Genomic DNA, 23,716 nt, shown 5'->3' on the forward strand with positions numbered 1-23,716 from the left:
GCACACAAATTTTCCGAACATTTTCGAACTTTTGTGGGGGAGGTACCGGAAGGAGTGGACCGATATAACCCATCTTCGAACTTAAAGTTTGGACAAAATATTGCGAAAGCCAAATTTTGGACCAATACTTGGTTCATCCGATCGAGAGTTATCGTGCGCACCAGCCAGACAGACAGGCGGACGTCGCTAAATCGACTGCAAACACATTTCGTCCAAACATACTTGGGGTCTAAAACCATTATTTCGATGAGGCACATTTTGCCCGTTTGGAAGTGTATATACCCTAGTTAGCATAAATTCTGAGGGTATAAAATCGAAACGCCTTGAGGTCTCCTGTGAAGCAAGAATATCTCTTGATGTTTCCAATAGAATAAAGAAGACCTCTTGCCGTTTTCTATTAACCGCAGAAAACCCCCTGAGGTCTCCTATAGACCAGAAATGACCTCTTGAGATCGTAAATAGACAGAAGAAAACATCTTGAGGTCTACTATACATAAAAATAGAAATCTTGTGATCTTCTATCGATCGAAAAATATCTATTGAAGGTCTTCTGTAGACAGAAGGAGACCTCTGACGCAGAAGAAAACCTCTTGAAGTCTTCTATAAACCAAAGTAAAATTTTGACCTCTTTTATAATCCGAGGGAGACCTCTTAAGGTCTTCTATAGATCGAAGATCGCTTGGCCCAACTACAAACAGTCTGCACCTAGGCTAGACAAACAAAAATCTTAAATTGAAATAAATAATCAAAAAAAAAAAAAAAAATAATAATAATAATAATAATTATAAATAAAAGAGGCTATATCGCCTGAAATAATCAATAATTTAATATCCTCTATGCCTACAAGATGTGCGTGTGTCATCCAGAATAAATAAATAAATAAATAAATAAATAAATAAATAAATAAATAAATAAATAAATAAATAAATAAATAAATAAATAAATAAATAAATAAATAAATAAATAAATAAATAAATAAATAAATAAATAAATAAATAAATAAATAAATAAATAAATAAATAAATAAATAAATAAATAAATAAATAAATAAATAAATAAATAAATAAATAAATAAATAAATAAATAAATAAATAAATAAGTAAATAAAAAGAAAAGTAAAAAATAAAATTATAACTTTGATTTCTTTAAAAAATATAACTTAAAAAAATACTGAGGTGTGTTTAAGTCTTGCCCCTGTATGTACATCGGATACTCCTCTTAAAAATTTTCGCTTAATTGCCCTTTAAGGGCTGGTGAGTCCGACTATAGCGACATTTTTTTCGTGGGCAAGCCCTTGTTCCCTGACATAATGACCAGAACGCTTCGAAAAATCCACTCGAAAACCACTCTATAGAGTAATTGACATTGATGCAACCTTTGCGCTTCGTAATAAAACTTACATTTAGAGCGAAGATGTACTACATATATCGGACAACTCCTTCCGATACCTTCGCCACAAAACTTCAACATGTACTACATATATCGGACAACTCCTTTCGATACCTTCCTCACAAAACATCAATATTTTCGCTTAAGTGCAGTTTATTCTTTTTACTTGGTTTGTGTTTTTTTATTCCACAAAAGGACGGTTACTCCCTTTTAACCAAGTAACCCCATTACATTCTACCTCATTCTCAAAAATAAAAACACCGTATCTTCCTTACAAAATAAAAGTAGTTTTATTACATCTTAAACTGACTTACAAACTAATTTAGTTTTGAAAACATTTTCTCTGTTTGGCGTTTCCTCCAGAGGAACAATGCCAAAAAGTAAATTCCAACCAGAGAGGCAATGACAAGTAACCCCATGAAGAAATTATAAACCATTAAATCGTTTAAATGCATTTGACCCAACGGCATTCCAATGCCTTGGGTCTTTAGGGGTTGGCTGCCATAACGCAAAATATAATCCAACCAAAAGAGAGCACTAGCCAGCCCTCCCAATGGCCGATCACGATATATCTTTGAGATATCACGTATATTCAAGACATAGAATTCTTTATTTGCCATTGTATCCAAGGCCCAATTCAGTGATGCCTCCGTAAAATTGGCATAGTCAATGCGTACACCGAATTGCAACTTCTCAGCTGTTCGTACATTTTCCAATTCATTATCAAACAATGGTATACCCACAATGGGTACATGACGTATTATGGCCTCCTGTAAACCCATTAAATCACCATTCATTATGAAGAGATTTACATGAGGATGTGCCAAAATATCAGTTTGTGGTACCAAATGATTGAGCATCACATTTTTCGGTAGACCATCGAGTTTTTTCACATCATGACAAGTCCAGAGGAAACGTTCTTCACGTTTGTGGAACACGTGCATCAACACTTCAAGTCTTTCCTTGGGAATTTCACTACAAAGTTGTTCATCACCTAAATTGATGTAGACCACACTGGAACGCGCCTCATCGAGAAAACGTCGCACATGCCAGGGTAATTCGCGTGGCGCACGTATGTGTAGACCACCAACGGGTATGATGTTTGGTATCAGCGGCTTAGGTATGGCCAGGGGGTAATAGTCATTGACCAAAAGTAATGCCAAGTTGCCTTGCAGTTCCACTATTGATGGCAGGTTACCTGTAAAAACAGGGGGTAAAAGAGAAATGATGTTTTAATTAAAATAAAGTGTCAAGTGTGGTTATCTAGATAATTTTTCGGATAAAGATTAAAAATAAGACGACCGAGCCAATTTCGAACTAGGTTGCCCTAATGTTTTTAGAGATTTTGGGTTATTGGGTCAGGAGGGTCAAATAAAGTGTCAAGTGTGGTTATCTAGATAATTTTTCGGATAAAGAATAAAAATAAGATAATAAAAAATAAGACCGAGCCAAGTTCGAACTAGGTTGCCCTGATGTTTTTAGAGATTTTGGGTTATTGGGTCAGGAGGGTCAAATAAAGTGTCAAGTGTGGTTATCTAGATAATTTTTCGGATAAAGAATAAAAATAAGATAATAAAAAATAAGACCGAGCCAAGTTGGAACTAGGTTGCCCTGATGTTTTTAGAGATTTTGGTTTTTGTGTCAGGAGAGTCAGGACGGTCCTTTATAGACTAAGAACACTTCCCACGGTCCTCTATAGACCTAAGAAGATCGCTTGAAGTCCTCTATAGAGGAAAAAACCCTTCTATAAACCGAAGTAAAACTTTAAGGTCTTTTATAAACCGAAGGACACTTCTTGAGGTCTTCTATTGATCAAAGATAACCCTTTGAGGTCTTCTATAGACCGGATTAATATATACCAAAGAAGACCTCTTGAGGTCTACTATAGAAAAACGGAGACCCCTTATGATATCCTGTAAATCAAGAAGTTCTCTTGATGTATCCAATAGAATAAAGAAGACCTCTTGGGGTCTACTATAGACGGAAGAATACCACCTGAGGCCTCTTGTAGAACAGAAATGACCTCTTGAGATCGAAGAAGAAGTCCTCTTGACGTATTTGAGGTTTCTTCTAAATCGAGGGAGACCTTTTCAGGTTTTCTAAAGATCGGAGATAACTTGTTGAGGTCTTTTTTAGACTAAAAAATACCTTTTGAGGTCTTCCATAGACCACAGAAGACCTTTTTTTGAGGCCTACTATAGAAAAACGAAAACCCTGGATGTCTCCAGTAAATCAAGAAGATCTCTTGATGTCTCTAGTAGAATAAAAAAGAACCTCTTGAGGTCTACCATAGACCGAAAAATACGACCTGAGCCTTGTATAGACAAAAAATAACCTCTTGAGATCTTAAATAGACAGAAGAAAACATCTTCTTTACACGGAAGAAGAAATCTTGTGGTCTTCTATTGATCGAAGAGGACCTATTGAGGTCTGCTGTAGCCAGAAGGAGGCCTCTTGATGTCTTCTGTAGATCGGAAATGACTTCTTGAGGACTTCTATAGACGAAGTAAAATTTTGAGGTAATTTATAAACCGAAGGAGGTCGAAGCTGACCCCTAAGGTCTTCTGTAGACCGGAGAAACCTCTTGAGGTCTTCCATAGACCACAGAAGACCTTTTGAGGTTTTCTATATTCCAAAGAAGACCTTTTGAGGTCTACTATAGAAAAACGAAAACCCTGGAGGTCTCCAGTAAATCAAGAAGATCTCTTGATGTCTCCAGTAGAATAAAGAAGACCTCTTGGGGTCTACCATAGACCGAAAAAGACAACCTGAGCCTTGTATAGACAAGAAATGACCTCTTGAGATCTTAAATAGACGGAAGAAAACATCTTGAGGTCTTCTTTACAAGGAATAAGAAATCTTGTAGTCTTCTATCGATCGAGGAGGACCTATTGAGGTCTGCTGTAGCCAGAAGGAGACCTCTTGATGTCTTCTACAGACCAGAAATGACTTCTAGGGGACTTGTTTAGACGAAGTAAAACTTTGAGATATTTTGAAACTGAAGAAGGACTTTTATAGATCGCAGATGACCTCTTGAAGTCATCTGTAGATCGGAGAAGACCTCTTGATATTTTCCATAGACCATAGAAGATTTTTTGAGGTTTTCTGTAAACTAAAGAAGAACTTCTTCATTCTATTGGACACATCAAGATATCATCCTGATTTACAGGGACTTCGTTTTTCTATAGTAGGTTTCAAGCTACTATAGAAAAATGAAGACCCTGTAAATCAAGAAGATCTCTTGATGTCTCCAATAGAAGAAAGAAAACCTATTGGGGTCTACCATAGACCAAAGAAGACAACCTGAAATCTTTTACCTCTTGAGATCTTTAAAATACAGAAAAGAAGAAATCTTGTGGTCTTCTATCGATCGAAGAGGACCTATTGAGGTCTGCTGTAGACAGAAAGAGGCCTACTATAGAAAAAAGAACACTATGTAAATCTAGAAGACCTCTCGATGTCTCCAATAGAATAAAGAAACCCTCTTGGGGTCTACTATAGACCGAAGAAGAACACTAATGTCTTTTATAGACCGGAAATGGCCTCTTGAGATGTTAAATAGGCAGAAGAAAACATGTTGAGGTCTTCTTTACACCGAAGAAATATTGTAGTCTTCTATCTATCGAAGAAGGTATATTGAGTTCTGCTGTGGATAAAAGGAGACGTCTTGACGAAGAAGATCTTTTGAGACCTTCTATAAAACAAAGTAAAACTTTCAGTTTTTATAAACCGAGGGAGACCTTTTGAGGTCTTCTATAGATCGAAGAAGACCTCTTAAAGTCTTCTGTAGACCGGAGGAGACCTATTGAGGTCTTCTATAAAACAAAGTAAAACTTTGGGATCTTTTATAAACCGAGGAAGACCTCTTGAGGTCTTCTATAGATCAAAGATGACCTCTTAAGGAGAAGAAGATCTCTTGAGGTCTTGCATAGACCATAGAAGACCTCATGACCTCCAGTAGAATAAAGAAGACCTCTTGGAGTCTACTATAGACCGAAGGGGAGACCACCTGAGGTCTTTTATATATCAGAAATTACCTCTTGAGATCTTAAATAGACAGAAGAAAAAATCTTGAGATCTTCTTTATACTGAAGAAGAAATCTTATGATCTTCTATCGATCGATGAGCTATTGAGATCCGCTGTGGACAAAAGGAGAACTCTTGACGAAGAAGAAAAAGATCTCTTGAGTTCGGGAGGGTGCACTCTCTAGGCTGCTCTGGCCTTAACTGCATCCAGAACCACTCAACAACAACAATGGCGGCATCCCATGTTGCTGTTCTGCGCCCCGTCCTGTTTTACTGCCCAGATAATCCCACCACAGCCATTCCAATTTATCACAATGGAAGTGTATCGTTTTAATTATTTTTTTATAAAATGTCCTAAGTAATATTTTCAATTTCTTACCTTGCAGCTGTGGTAAATATTTCTTGATCACCTTCTCCTGATTGCCATAATGATCCGCAATAAATGCCTCACGTCGACTCTTGCACTGCCTGATATTATTCAAACGCTGCCAAAATCCCGTACTAATATCATAATTTTCCAAATCATAGGGTAAACAAGCTGCCGGTACCATTATCTCTTGAACACGTTGCATATAATTGGCGAAATCGGTGCTTACAATGCCCACTACCGGGGTCCGGAAGTAATAACCCAAAGCCAATAGAGCTTCAGTATAGAATAAGTCCACAATAATCAAATCATAGTCGAATTGCTCAGGCGGCGTATCAAGTATATCTTTTACTTGATAATTACTTAGGAAATAATCCATCAGCGAGTAACCGGCTTCGGCCAGATATTTCGATAACTTTTCATCGCTAATTTTGCTAAGTTCTTGCAGATCTTTGGTACGTGATTTTTCCTGAACTGCAAAGATAGAGAAAATATCAATATTATTTTGTTTCTTCAAATTGAAAAATTATTTAATGGTCCCTTTATTTACCTTCCTTCCAAAATGGAAATTCCGGTTCCACCACAATTTCCCTTAGATTATCCAAACGATCGTCCAAACGGTGGCTGGTGAATATGGTGATATTGTGATCTCTTTTTGCCAACTCCAACATAAATGTTCTCATCAACATAAAATGACTTTCGCTGGCATGTGGAAATATTCCCAAGATTTTGGCAGCATTTACAGTGTTTAATTGTCCCATGAGGGTTGTCAGGATAACAACTATTTTTAGCCATTTTACAAAATGATTTGAAAGCTGTAATAAAAAAAGAAATATTTTATGAGAAGTTGTTTAAGAAATTAATGATTTCCCAGAAGAATTGCATATTTAAAAAAAGGTCCCATCAAAAACTATTCCTGAAATTGGAAGAAGTATTGAATTTGACATGTCGTCGGTGTCATGCTCAAGTGTTCCATATGCCATTTTTCTGTTTTGATAAAATCGCATTTTAATGTTTGCGTCACAACTGCGTAGAGCTGACTAAAGAATATAGATATTTTTACTAGATTTATTGCTACTGATTTTTAGAATGCGTTTTTAAATTTATAAGTTAAAAAATATTAATTTCATACCTGAAATTAACATAAGATTTCGGGCCGAAACGTGGATATCTCGAAAACTAGAGCAGATAGGAAAAACCCGACCAAAAATTCAGAAAGTGCACCTTTATCCCAAAAAGTTTAAAAATGGCGTATGGAACACTTAGGCATGAAACCGGCGATATGGCGTTCTTCGGCTGCGGTGGATGGGGAGTGATACCTGAGTACGAAAATCACATTATATCTTTGTACTGTCGTAATGGAGGCAGCAAATACAAGTTGTTACAAAAAAAAAAACAAAAAAAAAATGCAAAACGAACTCTTCATAATTTTTAAGGGGGTTTTTAAAACTTGCGGACTATTTTCTCAGGATGTGTGGACTTGCCCCTAATGAAACGTATACCGTTGTTGTAGCAAAAATTCAAATCGATTCGAGAGCAGCACCTAATCCGAACTTTTCCGAAAATTTGTTTGGGAGGTACCCGAAGGAGTGGGCCGTTAGAGTCCATATTGGAACCTCATCCTCGTCTGGTAGAATTTTCACGATGTGCAAAGTACGGACCACTTCGGTTACTCCCTTCAAGAGTTATCGTGCGGACAGTTTTTACGAACATTTTTGAACTTTTGTGGGGTAGGTACCTGAAGGATGGACCGAACTTAAACTATGTTTGGTGAAAATATTACGAGGGCCAAAATTTGGCGCTCCAGCCAAATTGTCTGAAACGGATTTCGTCCAAAATTTTGTTTCTAAAACCGTTATTTCGATGAGGCATATTTTGCCTGTATGAAAGTGGGGTATATACACTGAAGGCTAATGGTATAAAAACGATGGATTTTTGTTTTAATTTGACCGATTTATGGTCAAATAACGGACCATTATTTGTTAAAATCTACGTTGCCCAAAAATCTATTAAAAGATTTGGTATTTTCCTTGAAAAAATGCTGGAAAATTGGAATTGTTTAGGGTTACCCCTTAACTTCTTAATAATTACCTCATTTGGACACTTGCGTTACACCAAAATTGGTAATATGCAATTTTTACCTATAGGAAAATTATGCACCTTGAACAAAATTTATATCTGTGTTTAAGTCTGCTTATGCTAGATTTATTGTTGTAAAGGAACATCGGCTGTGGAGAGTTTTGCTGATATAACAATCTGCTAAAAAATCTCTGGTAAGCAGTCAACAATCTTCGTTTTAGAACATTTTGACGATTTTCCAAATTTTCATGATGATTTGACGATTTTTTGACGATTTCCGACCAAAAACTGTCGGCAACGCTGACCAGAGCTCCGATTTGCTCGTTTTTACTCGCGTGTGAAAAGTAGTCGCGAAGAAGTTTACTCCACTCTTTTGTTTTATTTGCGAGCACTCGCGAGTATTCCTGGTTTAAAAATAAAAGTGGGAGTGAAGATACTCGAAATGGAGTACGAATTTACTCGAAGAGTAAAATCGAGTAGGAAAAATGTATTTACTTTTTGACCATTTGTGTGTTCGTGTGTGTGGCAGAGAACAGTTTTTGACGTTGTTGTGGACTGAAGGTAGAAAGGGCAAGTTGTTCGAAAGTTCGGAGGTTCGAGGAGGCTGGTCGGAATTTCGGAGGAAGGTTGGTCGGAATTTCGGAGGAAGGTGGCATGTAGGAGGTTCGGAGAAGGGTGGTCGGTCGGAGGTTCGGAAGTGTGGAAGCTTGGAGTAGGGTTGTCGGAGGTTCGGAAGTTCCGAGGAGGGTAGTCGGAGGTTCAGAGGAGGGTGGTCGTAGGTTCGGAGGAGAGTGCTCGGAAGTTTGGAGGAGGGTGGTCGGAGGTTCGGAAGTTTCGACGAGGGTGATCGGAGGTTCAGAGGTGGGTGGTTGGATGTTCGGAAGTTCCATCCTGGTTATGCTGTGAACATTTGTATATTCCCAGTCTTTGGGCTAAAGAAGGTATATACACTTTCATACGACCAAAATGTGGCTCATCGAAACAATGGTTTTAGGCCCTAACTATGTTTAAACGTTATCTGTTTCAGACAATTTGGAGTTGCTTAAACCATATCCGTCCGTCTGTCTGGCTAAAGCGCACGATAACTCTCGAACGGATCAACCGATTTGGTCCTAAACGTGTGTATAGTAATATTTTGTCCAAACTAAGTTTAATTTCGAAGATAGGCCATATAGGCCAAAACTTCCGGTACCTCCCTCAAAAAATCCAAAAACTTTCGCTAAAATGGTGCACACGATAACTCTCGAAGGGAATAACCGAATTGGTCATAACTTTGCATATGGTAATATTACTTACAGGAATAGATTACATTTGAGCAAGGACTAAATCGGTATACTCCACACAAAATTTGGAAAAAATAAAGTTCAACAGCTCGTCTCGGTCGTTTAAATTTTTTCCAACAAATTCTTTATATGGGCACTGTTCCGACTGCGCATTTTTTTCGGTGGCAAGTCTATACTTCCTGAGAAAATGGCCAAAAAAGCCTGCTGGCACCACCGCTGCTGGGTAGTACGTAAGACCCGTGATGAATTAGCAAGGCAAGGCTCCCAGTTCTCTGACCTTATGGTAGAGGACTATGTCAAGCCACTGCTCTGCTACTTCCTCAGCAAACTCAGTCAGTTCTATGCAGAGAAAACCGTAAGAATTTGGCAAGACGTACCTGGTTGCAAGGTACCGAAGTCAATCGGGCCGGCATTCTCAGGGCGCAAAACTGCGTCCCTTCTCTCACTCTGCAAGTCGCAAATCAGAATCGCTACATGGGTCATAACTGTCCACTGTAGAATAAGATCTATGACAGGATGGCAACAACATTAAGTACTGTAGGTTATGCGAGGATGAGGAGGAAATGGAGACAATCGAGCACCTTCTATGTAGATGTCCTAGACTGATGGTCAAAAGACATAGACTATTTGGTGTAAACGTGATTGACTCTCTTTCTTACTTCTCCTCTATTGACCCTACAGTCCTGGTAGGTTACTGCAAGAGCCTCAAGTGGCTCTGGGGCAGGTCAGTTCAGACTTAGAAGCGTTAATAAATAAATCCTAGTTAGCTACTAAATCTTTTTTCTTCTTAAAACAATCTGTTTTCTCCTCTACAGTCACTAACTATTCTTATTCTTCTCTCTTGTCCTACCAATTTCCACTTCCTGTCCTTTCCAATCTCTCCAACTTAATCCACCATCTCCCCCCACATCGTCATCAACAGTCACACACCTTCATCTACAGTCATACAGCACCATATAGTTTCATCCATAAAAGGCATCACATCACTCGTTTCTTCCACACCATAATCATCTTCACGCACCATCACCATCTGCATGCACAAATCATTCTACACCGTCATCATCTGTATGCACACATCACCATATCGACGCCTCCAAATAATAGTATGCTAAGTCCACTTAGCATGTTTTCAAGTTCTTTGCTTTTTTATACCCTCAGCCTTTAGGCTAAGGAGGGTATATACACTTTGATACGATGAAAATGTGCCCCATCGAAATAATGGTTTTAGACCCCAAGTATGTTTGGACGAAATGTGTTTCAGACAATTTGGAGTCGATCTAGCCATGTCCGTCCGTCTGTCTGTCTGTCCTGCTGGCTGGAGCGCACGATAACTCTCGAACGGATGAACCGATTCGGTTCAAATTTTGGCTTTCGTAATATTTTGCCCAAACTTAGTTTAAGTTCGAAGATGGGTTATATCGGTCCACTCCTTCCGGTACCTCCCCCACAAAAGTTCGAAAATGTTCGGAAAGTTTGTGCGCACGATAACTCTTGAAGTGTCCGATTTGGTCCATACTTTGTATAGCGTAAACTTTCTACCAGAGTAATATGAGGTTCTAATATGGACTCAATCGGTCCACTCCTTCGGGTACCTCCCACACAAAATTTCGGAGAAGTTCAGTTTAGGGCCATCTCTAGAATCGCTTTGATTTTTGTTTTAGAAACTTGTATTAACTGCAAGTCCATACTTCCTGAGAAAATAGCATGAAAGTTGCAAAAAACCCCTATGACACCGTGTGAGGTGGTTGGAGCTCAAGATAACTCGCGAACGGATCTGCCGATTCGGTCCAAGATATGGCCTTAGTAATATTTTGTACAAACATAATTTAAGTTTGAAGATAAGCCATATCGGTCCACTCAGGTACCTCCCCCACAAAAGTTCAAAAATGTTCGGAAAAATTGTTCGAATTGGTATATACTTTACACATCCTAATATATCTACCAGATATAATTCAGGTTCAAATATGGACTATATTTGTTCACTCCATCCGGTACCTCCCACACAAAATTTCGGATAAGTTCACTTTAAGACCTAATATGGAATCACTTTGATTTTTGTTGAAGCAACTTACATTCGCTGCCTCAATTACGAAGGGAAAAGTTTTTTTAGGAGCAAGTCTATACTTCTTGTGCAAACAGCCCGAAGAGTGTAAAAACCCCCTATGGCACCATATGTTGTGGCTGGAGATCCACTTCTAGAACGGTCAATGTCGATCCATTCCTTTTAGTATCTCCTCCGCAAAACTTTTGATCTTTAATCCTAATCAACATTTTTGTCGGTTCAAACGCCCAAAATTTTTAAAACCCATTAAATACATACGTATTTTCCGAAAAAATTGTTTCAATATACACAGGCTGAGGGTATATCTCTATCGGCAAAGCCGACTGATACTTTTTTACTTGTTATATTTAACGTCCTTTAACTTAAATTCTGTCGAATTTTGGTAATGATCGGACAATCCGAACAGAAGTTATTAACAAATATTTACTTAGCATAGTACTGAAGGTAAAAGAAATTTCCAAACTTTTAGAGCTTGTCCTGCTTTAGTTCAATTTTGTTCACGACTCTGACTATAACTGTTATTTACCCAGTGTTAATACAAAATCCAAATTACAGTCATTCCAGTGTGAAACCTTCAAGATACATTACATCGGGAGGTATACCAAAATATGGACATATATTCTTTGTTTCTTTCGCGGAGGTATTCTATCCTTTGGGAATCCGTAATACAAAGTAACACCAACTTCAGTATGAACACGTTGCAAAACCCTTCAAAATAACTAAAATTGAACGGCATCGTTATGAGGTTTCTCTACTAAAACAAAGACCTATTAGTATATTTACAATTTAAGTTATGTGTTGTCCGATAACACCGTGTGTATTTTTTGGGTCATGGAAAACTAACCATATTCTAAGTCCGCAGCATGATAGAAGGACAGAAAAAAAAACAACTAAAAAAGTATCAGTCGGCTTTGCCGACAGAGACAGAAAGATCGAATATGTTTACGGTCTTTTCAGAATTTTGTGGTCTTTTTGAATTGGACAAAATATGTGCAAAATATGACAAATTTTAGACTTAACTGATTTAAAGAATTTATGATTCGTCAAATTTTTATAAATTTAGAACAAAATATTGCCTGAAGTCGGAGTGGAGTTTTTTTCACGGCCTCTGCTCCGACTCCAGCAATATTTGCTAGACTCCGACTCTAGACTCTGACATCAGACTCCGACTCCAATTCCGACCGTGAAACTCTGGTTACGAGATAGTCCATACTTACTGAGAAACTTGCCAAAAAACTTAAAAATCCCTATAGACGCCAGAAGTACTATGTTTATTATTTCTTTTCTTTAGGTCCGAGGCTGAGTATAAATTTCTGTCGGAACTTCTGACAGATACTTGTTATACCCTACACCACTATGTGGGGAGGAGATTATAAGTTGGTTTTAATCAAAAATTTGTAACACATCGAAATAATTCGGACCTTGTAATCATGCTACTGGTCGCAATTTTGATCGGATGGTCACGAAATTTTGGGGGTTGATGGGGTCCTACAGTTGAAGAAGCCTATTGTTCTTGGTGATGGTCGGTTGTGCGACTTCCAATAGTCGGTAATATATATGACATTTTTTTTTAATTTGAATTGTAATGATTGTTTGGGCGAATTTCAACAAAAGCGACCAATATTAAAGAAGGCATTCAGGACTTTCAATTGGTCCCAATTGCGTTAACAAGAGTGGTCAGGAAAGACTCTTCGTTGGATACAGTTTCCAACACTATGTGAGAACAATATACCATAACTACATATTTCAATATTACACACGTGTACCTTAACCAAATTTAAATGAAAGGTGCTTACACCTTGGAAGTTTTTGCAGATTCTGAAACTACCATGCTCATAGATGAGAAATATCAAGAAACATAAAAATCGCCGTAGGTATTTTGAAATAAATCGCGATTTAAGTTCACATTTTTAGGGGTTTTTTAGGTTTTCACGATTTTGCTTGGGAAACGCGAATCCTATGTTAATGGGCCTAAAGAAAATGTTGTAGCTGTGAAAATTCTCCACAAGTTTGACCTTTATGATATGTTCGTTGGTTTTACCATTTTTGAGATATAGAAGTTCAAATTGAGACAGTGTACTGACTGTATTGCCTCCTTATAAATAACTTTTGATGAAAACCGCTTACACATGGGAAGAGATCAGAAAAATAAAAAAATAGAAAAAATGAACTTTTAAATAAATCGCGATCAAAATTCACAATTTTAGGGTTTTTTTTAGGTTCTAATGAGTCGTATCTAAATGAGTCTAAAGAAAATGTTGTAGCTGTGAAAATTCTCTACAAGACCGACCTTTAGGTTTTTTCGTAGGTTTTACCATTTCTGAGATATAGGGGTTCGTGCAAATTTTTAGGTTTTTATCTTAAGTCTTTAATATTTAGCTTGGAAACCGCAAGTCATATCAAAATGGGACTAAAGAAAATGTTGAAGCTGTGAAAATTCTCTAAAGGACTGGATGATTTATTTTTTCCTAGGTTGTACCATTTTTAAGATATATAAGTTTAATTTGGGAAATTGCAGTAATGACATTGTTTTATAAAGAGGCGATACAGTCAGTGCATTGTCTCAATTTGAACTTCTATATCTCCAAAAGGGTAAAACCTACGAAAATATAATAAAGGCCAATCTTGTGGAGTATGTTCACAGCTACAACATTTTATTTGGGTCCATTTCCATAGGACTTGTGGTTTCCAAGCAAAATCGTGAAAACCTAAAGAAATCCTAAAAATGTGAACTTAAATCGCGATTTATTTGAAAATCCCTCCGGCGATTTTTTTGTTTCTTGATATTTCTCATCTATTAGCATTGTAGTTTCAGAATCTGCAAAAACTTCCCAGGTGTAAGCACCTTCCATTTAAAATTAGTTAAGGCGCACCGTGTACATTTAAAATACATTTCCAGTTTATGAGGTAATCCCCAAGCTCTTGTAACGTTGAATCACTTTATCTTACATCAGACTTTCGTGTCTTTGACCTAACCTAACATTAATATGAACATGAATTTGACTATCTCTCTTTAATTTAATGACATTTTGCAATTTTAGAGTCACGTCTAACGTCTCAACCAAAAATTGTCATTACAAATAATTTTAATATTGTCCAAGGCCCTTTAAGGTTGTTGATACTTTCGAAGGTCATTCCCGATTTGTTGTTGTAATACAAATTTAAAAACAAAAACCGAAATATTCTAATCAATTACTACCAATCGATAATTACAAAAAAACGTGGGAAATAACATTGAAATGAATTTACGATGGTGTGTTGTGGCGCCTTGACATCATAACCGAAAAAAGTCACCGGAACATAAACAATAGTCGGAAGAAACCAAGGCACGATTATTGGGACACATCATGTTTGTGTTGTTTTTTTTTATAGAATTCAAAATAATCTCTTGCTCTCGCTCGGCTGCTGCTGCTGCTGACCACTGGGTTAGTTGCTCAGTTCCAGTCTTAGTCTTATCATTAAAGAAATATGAAGCTCTGGCCATGATTTGTGTCAACTTTAGTTGTTGTAATTTAAAATGTTGTTCTTGTTATTTTTGTTTTATTATTTTCTATATTTTTTACTACACTATTTTTTATGGAAATTTCAAGAAATTCATTCACTAACCAATTTCATGTTGTGTTGCATGTTGTTTGTTATTGATGTTGATCGATCAGATCGATGCAAGGGGGTCCAGATGTTGTTTATTTTCAACTAATTACAGAATATACTCAGACTGAATGTTTGGGGGGATGCTTTTATGTGCTACTTGTTGCACGCCACTGCAGTTTTGTTCCAGAAACACAATTTTTATTGTTTATAATTTTAATTTTTGGAACTCTTTTAATTTGAAATTACACATGTTTGCATAAACACACAGATGTATCTATCCGTTTTGTTCAAACTCTTTTTGAATTTATTAATTGGATTCCACTTAATATTCGTTTTTCTTTTCCAAATATTTCCTTCTTCCTTTAGTGCTCTTCTACTTGTGTTTTATTCAAATCCATTAAAAGAAAAAAGCTAATCATAATTTGTTTTTGTTGTTGTTATGATTTCACTTGCTACACTTTTGAATTCGCATTCCGTACTGATTTCATTCAGAACATTTCCATTGTTTTGAAGTCCATCCAGACAGCCAACCGGGGAGTGTGAATGAGTGAATATAATTCTCAATTCTCGTCTACCCCATATCAAATTCTGTTGCTGCGGCTGCCTCTGGTGTTCTGTATGCTCATGTTCTGTATGGGTATTTGTTAGGGCTTCAAGAGGAATATTGCTTCGTTTGAGGTAGTGGAGATGGTGGAGGAGGTGGTGTTGATCGTCATGACTTTAGCCGGGATATTGTGCAAGTATCTTGTGGTTTGTGGGAAGAATAGCCGGAACATAGTCGAGAGTATGGAAAATATAGAATGTTTGAGCAATTCTCGGTACATTTACTCACATATTTACATTTGAATGTATGTGGAGTAATGGCAAATTATTGTAATGTTTGTTTCTCTATGTTTTTTTTTTTTGTATCAGGAAATATGCTGAGTATGAAAATGCAAAAGATTGTATTATAAACCAAAAGAATGTGTGTATCATAAAGATCTTCTTACACAACATGTATTAGATGACAATGGAATATGAGAATGCCTGATGTCTTGACATAAAATGCGATTTTTACAGAATACCAATTGTTATTTCGCATAGGATATAAAAGATCGTCAGGCCAGGATGTATTTCTGTAGGAAGGGGTTCCTTTAGAACACCAGAGACTTCCTGAGGACTCTCACTCAAAGATAAAGGTCGTCCAAAAACGAATTCGAATCGTCTTAAGGTAAGATCACATTAGGCAAATATTTGCTTCAGTGACAACAAGTGAGCGTAAATAATGTATTGAAACCTTGCGGGACTTTTCTCAACCGGTTGAAAAAATAGTTAGTTCTAAATGCATTTTTCTACAACAAACTACAAATTGGTTGAAAAGTCTATATAGTCTATAGATCAACCAGATTGAAAACTAAAAAATAGACAACTGACTATCTCTGCATTACTTTTTAACTAGTTGCCAACCAGTTTGAAAATAGTCAGTTACAAAGCAATTATTTTACAACCAACTATAAATTAGTTGAAAAGTCATCTAGAGATCAACCAGTTGAAAACGTTGAATGTTCAATAGTGTATTTTCGATGCAAATAATTCTCATATACACTTTCGTAATTATTTCGATATAAATGCAACATACAATTATACAAGCTAGTTTTGATAGACTTAACATACAAAAGGCGGAACAACAAGGAATTATACAGGAAACAATTGGTGTCATTGTTGGTTGTGGTGTGGTTATTTTTAAACTAGTTTTAAACTAATTTTTAATTAATTTAGTTCCCCGCGGCGAATTTATGATCACTTGCTATCAGTAAGGGCACACTGCCTGTCGCTGGAGCAAATACGTATTTGCCTAATGTGACCTTACCTTTAGAGAAACAGGTCATATTAATTTAGGGGGAAATGTGTAGACGTATGAACTTGCCGACAAAAATGTGGATTTGGATTAAAGCTCAAAAGTGTTGCGGTGGAGTTACCTGACCGAATAGTCCATATTGGAAGTAGATAAAATCGATTTTAACTAGCGGAGACAAAAACCACATTACTATTCAACTCCGCGACGGCCGGTTCTATGCACCGGATTCACTCGGAGGAATCTTCGACCAGGAGCCGTCACCTCAACAATTATGTGTTTGTGTTCGTGTATTTTTTTCACCATGGGAGCGGCAATTTATCCCGGAAAGCCCGCTCCGAGCTCTTCTGGTCCGTGCCAGGATAGAAATGAACCCGCGGCCAGTATGGATCTGTTCCGTTTGCCAGATCCGCATCCACCACATGTCAACAATGCTTAGATGTAATGGATGTATGGAATGGGTACATTTTCGTGGTAGCTCTGGCCTTAGTAACACCCGGCATTACAGCGACAGGTATGTTGCTGCCTGCTGCGTCAGCGCATCACCCAGTGCGTCTACTACGTCTTCGTCTGACTCTTCGTCGTCGTCGGAATACGAGACGCCCCCGCAGTCTCCCCAACAACAACAACAGATGCAGCATCTAACACCACATGTTGTTGTTCAACGGCGCGGAAATGCATCATTCCTGCAATTCAATTTCCGCGATCCAGGAAACAAAGCTCACCGCCACCTGTAGCTTACGTTGTGATGGTTACAACGTTTTGCGGAAGGATCGCACAAGAAGCGGAGGAGGAGGACTTGCCTACTTGCGTCTTCCACGTCTTCGTCTGACTCTTCGTCGTCGTCGGAATACGAAACGCCCCCGCAGTCTCCCCAACAACAACAACAGATGCAACATCTAACACCACATGTTGTTGTTCAACGGCCCGGAAATGCATCATTCCTGCAATTCAATTGTCGCGATTCAGGAAACAAAGCTCACCGCCACCTGTAGCTTACGTTGTGATGGTTACAACGTTTTGCGAAAGGATCGCACAAGCGGAGGAGGAGGACTTGCCTTCCTAATACACCAGTCTGTCCAGTACAGACATATCTCGCTTGAGCTTGGCTCTAGTGACCCATATATGGAGTGTATGGGGGTAGCAGTAAAGTGTGGTACTGCTGAGGTAGAGCTGTTTACTGCTGAGGTAGAGCCGATGAATAGCTGTGTCCGGCGTTATATGCCCAATATTAGTTTGCATTTAGAGGGCGATAACCGTCTGGTGCTAGGGGACTTCAATGCTCATCATGAGCTTTGGCATTCCGTCCTAGGTAATGACCAGAGGGGTACAGCGCTGGCAGAGCAAATCGATAGCTCCACGTTTTGCGCGGTGAATGAAGACGCTCCTACGAGGATTAGAGGAAACTGCCACAGCTCGCCAGATATCACCATTGTGGCACCAAGTCTAATAAATGACGTATCCTGGCAATCCGTCATTTCCCTTAGTTCGGAGCACCTACCTATCATCGTTTCCGTAAACAGACCACCCGACTTCATAACCTCTGTACGCCGTACTTTCCTGAACCATGGGAAAGCTGATTGTCAAGGTTTCAGAGAATTTACCAATCACCGCTTCAGACAATTGCCCACCCCCTCAGATCCTCGGGTAGCTGAGAGAACTTTCTGAGACAACATCACTAAAGCAGCCGCTCGCTACATACCTGCTGGTCGAATACCCGAAATAAGACCAAATTTCCCAGCAGAGGCGACTAGACTAGCAAATGAACGTGATGAGCTTCGTCGTACGAACCCCGACGAGAATAGTACTACAACAGCATTAGACGCTATATCCACACATATCAGTAGAGGACTAAACCAGAAAAGGCCGTGCGATCGAACAGTCATGGTGGCTCTTGACCTATCGAAGGCCTTCGATGACGTCAACCATGCCAAGCTGTTCGAGGATATAGAAAAAACTAATCTCCAGCCATGTTTGGTAATCAACTATATGTGTGGACGCCAGTCGTTTGTAGAATTCAGAAACAAGAAGTCCAAAACCCGTAGAGTGAAACAGGGAGTTCCCCAAGGAGGGAACATCCAGACAGCATGGAGATCGTGATGTATGCGGATGATTGTACGATCTTGGCGTCGGGTCCTATCGTCGATGACATATGTGATAGGTTAAATGTCTACATAGCTGACCTAGTGCAGTTCTTCCATCTGAGGAAAATGAAAATATCCGCAGCTAAATCCACAGCCACGCTGTTCACCACATGGGCGGCTGAGATGAGACTCCCACTGAATATATTGGTCGATGGTGCACTGATTCAGACCACTAACTACCCTAAAATACTGGGTGTAACGTTCGATAGCATGTTCAAGTCGTCCGCGCATGCCACATCTATTTGCAATAAGATCAGAAGTAGGAACAAGGTTCTCAAGTCGCTGGCCGGCAGCACTTGGGGTGCTGATAAAGAAACCTTATTGACCACCTACAATGCAATAGGCCGGTCTGTGGTCTGCAAAGGTTAGCGCCCTGAGGACTGCAACAGGGTGCCTCCTTATGACAGGTTTTACCGGTGCGTCAGCACAATAAGATGTTGTCGATGCAGTACCTGCTTGGGTGTTACCGGAGTGAGAATCCCTGTCACGATTTAATGGACAGGCTCCCCCCACCCAGACACGTCAGGAGAGACCTTCATGATCTAGAGAGAGAGGTCCAAAGGTATAAAAGAGAACCGCTAGATCAACGAGCCTATCAGGCAGGCTTGAATCGCATTCACCCATGTTGGTGTGAATGCGATTCAAGCCTGCCTGATAGGCTCGTTGATCTAGCGGTTCTCTTTTGTACCTTTGGACCTCTCTCTCTAGCGCAAGCAGTGCGAAGATACAGTGTGAATGCCGTACTTGGAGCCCATCCCCCATCGATCGCAGCAGAATAACGCCAGCTGCCAAGGCAAACACGAGTGGTTTTAGCTCAGTTAAGATCCGGACGATGCAGCCGCCTCAATTCGTATTGGGCCCGAATACCCAACACATGTCCTGCATGTGGATTGGGACCACACGATACACTGTATTTGTTTAGCTGCCCAGCTAACCCTACTCACCTGTCTCCTGATTCCTATTCTATTCCTGATTACTATTGGTATAACAGAATAACAGTTGTATAACAGATTCGTAGGAAGGAAAAAAAACTATTTTGAAAAACGATTTTCAAGGATATATTTTTGTAGAAAAGATACGAGCCTGCATAGCGCTAAGCATTTCATTGTAGAAATTTTGAGAAAATCGGAAATTTTTGAAAATTGGTTCTAGGATCTTTGACAGGAGTGAAATCGGCCTGTACCATTCCCCTCTGCTGGCATCCTTGCCAGGCTTCAGTATCGAGACCACCCTACCAACTTTCCAGGCTTCTGCTACAATATGGGTGGCTAATGGTAGGTTGAGGACACTTGTTAAATACTGAACTCCGGGTTCAACCAGTAGCTTAAACATTGCCATCGATATTCGGTGTGGGCCCAACGCTTTGGATGATTTCGCGTTTCCGATGGCATCTTCTTATACAGCGTAGCACACTCCTCGTCGCCCTTTTACTCTCGGGGTGCTCTATGAACTGCCCCTTAAAATAACACGCGCACCTCTTTGGGTCAGTTACTGCCACGCGGCTGAAAGTAACAGCCGTTCTGTCATCCATCTTTCCCGTATTCGAGAGTGATTTAACCGTTGCCCACAATTTTCTTAATCCTGTACCAATGTTGCATTGCTTCAGGTGATCTAGCTACTTTTTTTTATGTTCGCCTACTAACCTGTTGAATTCAAGAGTAAACTCTCAAACTCTCGGCTCTTCAGGGTTCGTAAGACGAAGCTTATCATGCTCATTCGCTAGTCCCGTCGCCTCTACTGGAAAATTTGGTCTTATTTCGGGTATTCGACCAGCAGGTATGTAGCGAGCGGCTGCTGCAGTGATGATGTCCCGGAAAGTTCTCTCAGCTACCCGAGGATCTGTGGGTATGGGCAGTTCTCTGAAGCGGTGATCTGTAACGTCTCTGAACCCTTGCCAATCAGCTTTCAGTTGTGGCAATCATTCACCGTGCAAAACATGGATCTATCAATTTTCTTGGCCAGCGATGTACCCCTCTGGTTATTACCTAGGACGGAATGCCGAAGCTCATGATGAGCATTGAAGTCCTCTAGCACAAGACGATTATTGCCCTCTAGAAACCAACAAATATCGGGCGTATAACGCCGGACACAGCTATTCATTGGCGGTATGTACATTAGGGGGGCCCAAAAAACGACAAATTTGTTTTTTTTTTTTTAACGCCTACCCCCTAATTTTTCTATTTGGTCCAAAAACCATAATATGAAATTTTATGACAATCGGTTAACGTTAACCTGTGCCCCTCGAACGATCTTTGTTTCCATAATATTTATGGTCCAATGAAACAACTAAAAAACGATCTCTACAAAAATTTACGATGATCGGTTAACGATAACCCGACACCCGACCGATCTTTATTTCCATAGTACTTTGTATGGGGGCCAAAGGCGAATTTTCAAGAAAATGATCTACAGGCCAGAATTATTTTCCAATCAAGAAAAAAAAAACATTTCATGGTCGTGGCTAAAAACGAATAATACAAAAATTTATGAAAATCAGGCCAGAACTAAAAAGAAAATAAGCTAGTGAAACCATTACTTCACATGGAACAATTTCTATTTCATTTTGGTGACGAAAGTTCTCTGATAGCACAATAAACTTCTTGATTTCTTTAGGAGAAAATAAAAGTTGAACATCCTATCCATAACTAAAATCCTATAATTTAGCACTTTTAAGGCATTACATGCAGTTTTTCCCATTGATACACTTCTCGCAATATTAATTTTTTTTACTTCATGTAAGATGAAACAAAGTTGAATGTCCTAACCTTGGTTGCTCAACAACAATAGCTTTTGCAGTCACTTTTTATTGCCAAATCAATCATTCATTATTTTACAAATTCACCTTTTTCTAGGGTCACTCAAATTCAAACATTATTTGCATACCCACTTTTGAAATGAAAAGTGGTTGAATTGTCGGTTGTTTCTTTTCTCTTATCATTAACTTTCAATCATAATTTGACTTATGAAACAAAACAAACTCATCTTCCATGCTTTCACCAATGCCAAAGGCTACCAAAGGCTATAACAGCAAAAGTCATTCGCAAAGATCAATAAGAAATCGTGATAAAGTTTTTTTCTTTTTCTAATTTTGAAATGAACCAAAAATATCAATGCCATAATGTAAATGCATAGCATACTTTTAGGTGTTAACAAGAAAAATATCTAAATTAACAGTGGCACACGAAAGTATAGTGAAACCTTGATTATTCTTTACGAATATGGATTCCCACACAAAATATTCTCCTTAGCACGGTGCGCCTTAACTAACTTTAAATAAATGGTGCTTACACGTGGGAAGTTTTTTAAGGATTCTGAAACTTCAATGTTCTGTTCATGGATGAGATGAAAATCAAAAAACCAAAAAAAAAAAAAAAATCGCTGGAGGGATTTTCAAATAAATCACGTTCAAAGTTCACATTTTTAGGTTTTTTAGGTTATTACGATCTTGTTTGGAAACCGCAAGTATTATCGAAATGGCACCAAAAAAATGTTTTAGCAGGGAAAATTCTCTACAAGGTATTTTCGTAGCTTTTACCAGCCACAGATGAGAAAAATCCAAAAACAAGAAAAACCGCTAGAGGTATTTTTAAATAAATCGCGCTCAAAGTTCACATTATTAGGTTTATTTCAGATTTTCATGATTTTGAAAGCGGCAAGTCCTATCGTAATGGGACTAAAGAAAATTTTGTAGCAGTGAAAATCTTCTACAACATTTTCTTTGGTCCTATTTCAATAGGACTCGTTTCTAAAAAATCCTGAAAACCTAAAATAAATCTAAAAATGTGAACATTGACCGCGATTTATTTAAAAGTCCCTCCGTCGATTTTTTTCTTGTTTTTGCATTTTTCACATCTATGAACATTGCTGTTTAAGAATCAGCAAAAACTTCCCAGGTGTAAGCACCTATCATTTAAAGTAAGTTAAGGCGCACCGTGTTAAGTGTAGTTTAAGGGCAGTTCAAGGATTGTTTGATATAATTATTTTAATTGGGCTATTCCTTGTTTCCTGACACGACACCAAAGCCCTTAAAAGAATCTAAGGGTGACCGACATAAATGGTTGGTTAACACAAGAACTTTCGAAAAGAATGATGAACAACATTCCTTCATTTACTCCGAAAAATTCCAAAACTCTGAATTATAGTACTAAATGATGCAAAATTAAGTACCATTTATTACCTTCCCTACACTTTTAGGATTTTTAAAGCATCTTTTTGGTCCGTGCCGGAACGTAGGAAAACCCAGAACCAATATGGATTTGCTCAGTTTGTCACATCCGCATCCAACACAATCAAACTGCGGTGAGATGCAATAGATGCCGGGATGGCTGCATCTCAGGGGTTGTTCTGGACTCGTGTATGTGAAGGACTACGACAGATGAGTCGTCGTCATCGGAATAGGAGGGAGACACGCCCAAAGTCCCTCAAACAGCAGCCACACACGCAGCACATAACATCACCCTCTACTGTTCCAATCCCTGGAAATGCCTGAGCCTGGCTCTAATGACCCGTACATGAAATGTACAGAGGTGGCAGTTACGTGTGAATCTGTGGAAGTAGAGTTGCTTAACGTAAAAATAGCTGTACTCCAGGTTATATACCCAACATTAGCCTCCTACGGAAATGAGCAGATTGATAGATCTACTTTTTGCAAGTCGATAAGGACGCCTCTACAGAAGAGTGTCATAGCGGAGAGTGTCATAGTTCGCCAGATGTTTGTGTAGAGCAATGAGGGGAAAAGAAAAGATAAATAAAAACACAGAGGTATCAGTTCTTTTATAATAATAAATGTTTGCTGGTTTATTGAATTGTTTGTTTTGTTTATGACAACAAGATTACCTTTTGCTAGGTGCTTTCTCTTTTAAAGATAAAACTAAAGTGAACGCAGAGGTTCATTGGATCGCAGAGGATCTTAGTGATCGCAGAGGATCGTCATGATCGCAG

General features: G+C 38.7%; 2 protein-coding genes across 2 annotated transcripts in view; one reads left to right on the forward strand and one right to left on the reverse strand.

Moving 5' to 3' along the window:
• Nucleotides 1-23,716, forward strand: part of LOC141405572 (uncharacterized) — a 396,796-nt gene that overhangs the window by 8,094 nt on the left and 364,986 nt on the right. The window lies entirely within an intron of this gene.
• On the reverse strand, nt 1,657-15,366 carry Ugt317A1 (UDP-glycosyltransferase family 317 member A1). Its single transcript, XM_073990640.1, has 4 exons — nt 14,813-15,366; nt 6,333-6,597; nt 5,795-6,256; nt 1,657-2,587 (listed from the first exon to the last, which is right to left on the reverse strand). Exons 1-4 carry the CDS (start codon nt 14,831-14,833, stop codon nt 1,707-1,709), a joined length of 1,629 nt encoding a protein of 542 aa, XP_073846741.1. The 5' UTR covers nt 14,834-15,366; the 3' UTR covers nt 1,657-1,706.

This window comes from Musca autumnalis, unplaced genomic scaffold, assembly GCF_047663935.1.
Source record: "Musca autumnalis isolate F117 unplaced genomic scaffold, ASM4766393v1 scaffold_5, whole genome shotgun sequence".
Taxonomy (NCBI): Eukaryota; Metazoa; Arthropoda; class Insecta; order Diptera; family Muscidae; genus Musca; species Musca autumnalis.